Source organism: Mus pahari, chromosome 10 (assembly GCF_900095145.1).
Source record: "Mus pahari chromosome 10, PAHARI_EIJ_v1.1, whole genome shotgun sequence".
Taxonomy (NCBI): domain Eukaryota; kingdom Metazoa; phylum Chordata; class Mammalia; order Rodentia; family Muridae; genus Mus; species Mus pahari.
The window spans coordinates 48,627,892-48,633,891 of NC_034599.1; the positions used below are offsets into that span (position 1 = coordinate 48,627,892).

A 6,000-nucleotide genomic window follows, 5' to 3' on the forward strand; every position below is an offset into this window, starting at 1 on the left:
ATTTAAATCGACCAGTTCCAGCAGGGCAGTGGTGGCGCACGCCTTTAATCCCAGTATTTGGGAGGCAGAGGCAGGCGGATTTCTGAGTTCAAGGCCACCAGCCTGGTCTACAGATTGATTTCCAGGACAGGCAGAAAAAACCTGTCTAAAAACAAACAAACAAACAAACAAAAAACCCCAAAACAACTACCAGTTCCAGATATCTAAGACCATCTGATCTTCAAAGATACAAGACACAAACAGAATACATAAATACATGCAAACACTCAATAAGTGAAATAAAATTAAAAATAAGAGCAACAACAAAGAAGTGGTGTCACTGGTGCATTGCCGTCCCTATGCTCTATGACTTTAGACAGTCCCAGAAAGTACACAGTCACATTACTTACTGCTTCCACAGAGTTACACTCTCGTCGTGTTTCTAAGTATCGGAGTGCTCTTTTTTCTTCTTCTTTTAATTTAGCATCTGCCTGTCCAGAAGCGAAATAGCAATCATTTTAAGAATATCAGCAGACTAGTCAAAATTATGAAATGCACTGGATTCTGACTTACATATTTCATGTAATTCTGTACACCATTTTGCTGTAAATACGAGGGTGCCTGTGTTCTATAAAACCTCTCGGTTGAGTCCAAGTATGCCTTCTCAAAATTATCCCTATAGATCTGAAGCTTGTCCTCAGGGTTGGAACAAAGATTAACTAAAAGACAGAAAAGAAAGTGACTTTTATCATTTTTGAGTATTTTAAGAATGACCGATGAATAACATACTGAGGTATGGTTATGTGACTCTAAAAAAGTTCCAAAGATAATAGCACAAAGCAGTGAACTAACAAATATTATAGTCATGGGGAATATTGTATTTTTAAAAGAAGAGACTGTCTTCTGAACTGATTATTTTAACTGAATCTGCAGGAATAAACAAGGGTTTTCATAGTCAGGATAAGAAAATCAAATACCCAGAAGCCCAAAAGCTCAACTGTACTGATTAGGCTGCCTAAGAGAATGGACGTGAAGAACAGCTGTGGGGAGACTCCGCTCTGAAATACCACTAAGCAGTAGACTGGTGTGATGGTGACAGGCAAAGGTGCTTGCTGTCATGCCTAATAGCTTGAATTCAACCCGAGTCATACGTCATGGAAAGAACTGAAGCCTGCACGGTGTTCTCTGACCTCCACACACATACAGCATGGCACACGCATGTAAAGGGGGACTGAGGAAACAGTTTATTAGCAGAGCTTAGACAGAACAAACGTGAGGCCCAAGGTTACATTTCCAGTACTGGAAAAAAATTAACTGTAAGAGGATCATTTCAAAAGTCTAGGTGTAGAATTTAAAGAGGTCTAGACCAGTAACAGATGAAATAAAAACAACTTCAATGATAATAGTAAAGAAAATCTGAAGACTTAATTGAACAACCAAAATAGGACTGGAGAGATAGCTCAGCAGTTAAGAACACTAGCTGCTTTTCTAGAGGTCCTGAGTTCAATTTCCAGCAATGGTGGCTCACAGCCATCTGTAATGGGATCCAATGCCCTCTTCTGGTGAGTCTGAAGACAGCTATAGTGTATTCATATACATAAAATAAATAAATCTAAAAAAAAACCCAAAATAGGATAAAAACATTTTTTAAAAAATGATTTACAGTTCATTACTTTGCCAGGTGTTTGTGGCGCACGCCTTTCATCCCAGCACTCGGGAGGCAGAGGCAGGCGGATTTCTGAGTTCAAGGCCAGCCTGGTCTACAGAGTGAGTTCCAGGACAGCCAGGGCTACATAGAGAAACCCTGTCTTGAAAAAAACAAAAAGAAAAAAGAAAAAAAAAAAGTTCATTACTTCAACAAACAGAACAAATAGATTTACTGAGTACTATTTTGTTAGGTACCCTAATTCAGTAAAATGAAGCATCAGTAAGATAGACCCTTAAGTAAACTGTTACACTAAGAAGGCACAAGGCACAATTACTAGGAGCCATTAAATGTGAGGACTTAACCTAGTCTGAAAAGTAGGAAGGGACAGGGCATACGGATATTATGAAGGTGAGGAAGCATCCTCTAAGTCAGAAGAGACAAGGTATTTGAGTAAATAGGATCAAACATCATTGTTAGAGGCAGAGAACGTGCACAAAAACCTAATTTCTGAAAACATCTAGATAAAACAAAGTTACCTTCATGAGCTGTAGGTTGCAATTTACAGTTCTCTAATTTAGGACACCAGAAAGTTGTTAACCAAGAAGTTAATAAAGAGGAAATATAAAAACTACATTTGAATTTAGCAGGTTTCTCAAACAGAGTCAATATCATCTGTATGATTTTAAAATTAGAAAGTATTTAGAACAGAAAGTACATGGGAGTCTGACCAAACTATAATATCCTAAGATTTCCAGGATGGAAATGTGATTACAAAAGTTGGGAACATACCATAGGACTCTCGCACTCCTATGACCAGCTGGGAATCAAAAGCTTCCCCTAATCTCTCAGCATGCACCAGCTTCATTGCACTATCCTGGAGTCTGTTCTTTATATTTGAAAAAATTGACTCATTCCACGTATCAAGCATGAGCTGGGAAAGAAGAAAATACAGCATCATTTTCAGTAATTAACATCTCAAGTACCACACACAGGGCTCAGGGCAAATGGGAGGAAAGGAAAACCTATTACTACATCTGCAGTGTTGGGTCCTTTAGGGAGTCACATATTAGCCCAATAGTAAAGAACTAGGACCAACAGAATGACACACACCTTTATCTGAGCACTCAGAGGCAGAGGCAGGAGGATCTCTTTGAGTTTGAGGCTAGCTTGGTCTACACAGTGAGCTCCAGGACAGCAGAACTATATAGAGACTCTGTCTCAAAAATCCAAAAAACAAAAAACTAATTCTTCCGAAAAGATTTTGGTTCCTAGCTCTGCTATTTATTTCTTTTCTCATGTGCAAAACACTAATAGCCAAATATCAAGTGTTTGTTATAAAAATTAAATATGGTAATATATGGAAAACTGTGTTTAGAATACTCATATGCATGTTTGTACTAATAGTTTTAATAAAAAAATATGTATCTTCCTACTATCTGGTTATCAAAATTATAGAAGTAAAGTATATACACTGGTAAACAAACATTGATGCTGCAAGTCACTTTGTCCAACAGTTATTAGTAACAGGGAAAGTGGTGACAAAGGTTAAACAATTCTGTAACTCTTACCACATACCCTGGACTGCACTGTGTATTTTCCACAGATTTAATGGCATTTAACACAATGCCAATAGTCCCCAAGTAGGAACTACTACTTCTCTTTATATGGTGAGAGTTGGGGCACTAACATGCCCACATCTGAACCAACAAATCTCTCAGAAAAAAAATGCTCACAGCATTGTTAAACCAGTAAGCCTCACGGCAAATTTAAAAAAATGGTAAGAATGAAAGGAATAACAAAAACAAAAGAAAAGAGGGTCAGGTTATGGGCTACACATTAAACAGCATCTCCAAAGGGTTTTTGCCTTTAAAAAGCAATGTTTCAGTTTGCAGTGAATTCTAGCACTGAAAAACCATGTATATCTAATTTTATAGTATCTTCACATAAAGCAAAATTTAAGAGTAGGATGGGATGGTAACACCCAGACCACACAATTCTGGTACTGGTCTGTTAACCTAACCATCACAGTAGACAGTTTTTGAAATTCAAATGGCAGTTTTTATTTGTCACCTTTTGTTAAGGCTGAAGCTGCAGCTTAGTGGTAGAGCTTCTGAAACATGTATGTGCTCACACACAGAAGCATGTATGTTTCACTCATGTCTCACTAGTAGGAAGGTAACTACTGGTAAATAGGTCTAGCAATTTAAAAAACTATCTTAGAGTGGAAAGAAACCCTGTGGCACACAGGACTAAAGCACAAGTAGGTACCAGGCAGTCTTTTAACCAGAAAACATGCACTATACAGAAATAAACACAGTATATACCAAGCTTAAACTAGCATAAAGTAACTATAAAGATTACAGTTGGTCAGCATAATTAAATGGAAAGTTAGAAGAAATGGTTTTTCAAAGAGAAAATAAATAATTAATTCACAAGAAAAAGTACAAAGAAATAAAACAAAAAAGATACTGAAGGAAAAGCTAAAAAGAAGAAAATTGAGGAAGTTATGTTTGAAAACAGACTTATAGTTTAAGAGGACATACAAAGATAAGGAAAGCTGAAGCTAAAATTTGAATGCAAAAAAAAGTTTCATGAAAAAACAAAGCTAACAGCCATAAAGAGTCTGCATGTGAGAGCAAAGCTGGCATAAATCAAAACGAACACCTTCCTCCTAAAGACATTTAGGGGGGCTGGAGAGATGGCTCAGTGGTTAAGAGCACCAACTGCTCTTCCAGAGGTCCTGAGTTCAATTCCCAGCAACCACATGGTGGCTCACAACCATCTGTAATGGGATCTGATCTGGAGTGTCTCAAGACAGCTACAGTGCACTCATAATTAATAAATGAATGAATGAATGAATGAATGACATTTAGGGCATTAGGTGATATCAGGAAACAACAGGGTGAGACACATACCTTTCGAACAATACTGTCTTCCATATTTGATTTTTTATTGCTGCTTTGTTTACCCAATAGAGTCACCTCTAGTTGACAAAAAGGTTTTGGTAAAATATCACACTGTGTGAAGAATTTTCGCCATTCAACAATATATGCCTTTAGCAAAGCTGTGTCATCTTGATGGCTCAGTACACGCTGAAAAATAAAATTGTATCAACTTGAAATGAACTTAAAATGCTTTGAAAAAAGTAATAACAGTATTCAGCCAAACAATAATTGGAAAATATATGATTTACTGTACAAAGTATTATGTTTAAGAGAAACTAAACACATGTCCTAATAAACATTCTGTACATAAATGTTCATAGCCACATTATCCAAAACAGTCAAAAAGTAGGGAATGTAAGCCAGGCATGGTGGAGGACGCCTTTAATCCCAGCTGTCGGTAGGAAGAGGAAGAAGGATGTCTAAGTTAGAGGCCAGCCTGTTCTACAAAGCAAGTTCCAGCACAGCCAGGCCTTCAAGATAAACTCAAAAAACAAAACAAAGTAACAACAACAATACAGTGTTAAGGCCCATTATCTGATTAAGGATAAACAGGAGGCAATAGGAAAACTCAACCCAACAGTACTCCTGCAAAGGGAACACATAGCTGAGTTTTAAAACATTATACCAAGTAAAGACTGATCATAAAAGATCAATCAGTTTATGAAATCCAAGAGCAGACAAACTCAGAGGCAGAAGAAGTAGGGCTGGAGCAATGGCTCAGTAGTTAAGAGCACTGACTGCTCTTCCAGAGGTCCTGAGTTCAATTCCCAACAACCATATAGTGGCTTACAACCATCTGTAACGGGATCTAATGTCCTCTTCTGTGTATCTGAAGACAGCTATAGTGTACTCATATACATAAAATAAATTAATCTTAAAATTAAAAAAAATTCATGTGTAATGATGAACAGGGCTGTTTTTTGTGTTTTTGTTCTTTTTTTTCCCATGTGAAAGAGGTTTATTAGGAGTGGCAAGACAAGTGGAAGGGGAGAGAAGAAAGAGAGAAAAGAGAGAAAGAAAGAGAGGAGGTGAACAGGGTTTGAGAAGAGAAGTAACAGGAGTGTCTGTCTGTTAACAATACCGTTTCTTCAGAGGGCGGTGAAAATACTCTGCAATTAGTGGCTGAGGCTATAAACTAACCCTCTCGGCAGCATACACTTAAGGGAAGTATTTTGTCCTAAGTCCTTGTTTGTCACCCTCACTCCTTTTGTGAGGCAGGGTCTCACTATGTAGCCCTGGGCTGGTCTGAACTCACTCTGTGGTGCAGGTTAGCTTCCAACACAGACACCAGCCTCTGCCCTCTGGGACCAAAAGTATGTACTAAGCCGGGCGTGGTGGCGCACGGCCTTTAATCCCAGCACTCGGGAGGCAGAGGCAGGCGGATTTCTGAGTTCGAGGCCAGCCTGGTCTACAAAGTGAGTTCCAGGA

General features: G+C 38.2%; 1 protein-coding gene across 1 annotated transcript in view; it reads right to left on the reverse strand.

The window, feature by feature from the left end:
• Nucleotides 1-6,000, reverse strand: part of Cul5 (cullin 5) — a 49,021-nt gene that overhangs the window by 22,935 nt on the left and 20,086 nt on the right. The window contains exons 4-7 of the mRNA XM_021206450.2: nt 4,543-4,719; nt 2,417-2,558; nt 553-698; nt 390-470 (exon numbers count right to left, since the gene is read on the reverse strand). Coding sequence (XP_021062109.1) covers nt 390-470; nt 553-698; nt 2,417-2,558; nt 4,543-4,719 — 546 coding nt within the window. The remainder of the gene's footprint in view (nt 1-389; nt 471-552; nt 699-2,416; nt 2,559-4,542; nt 4,720-6,000) is intronic.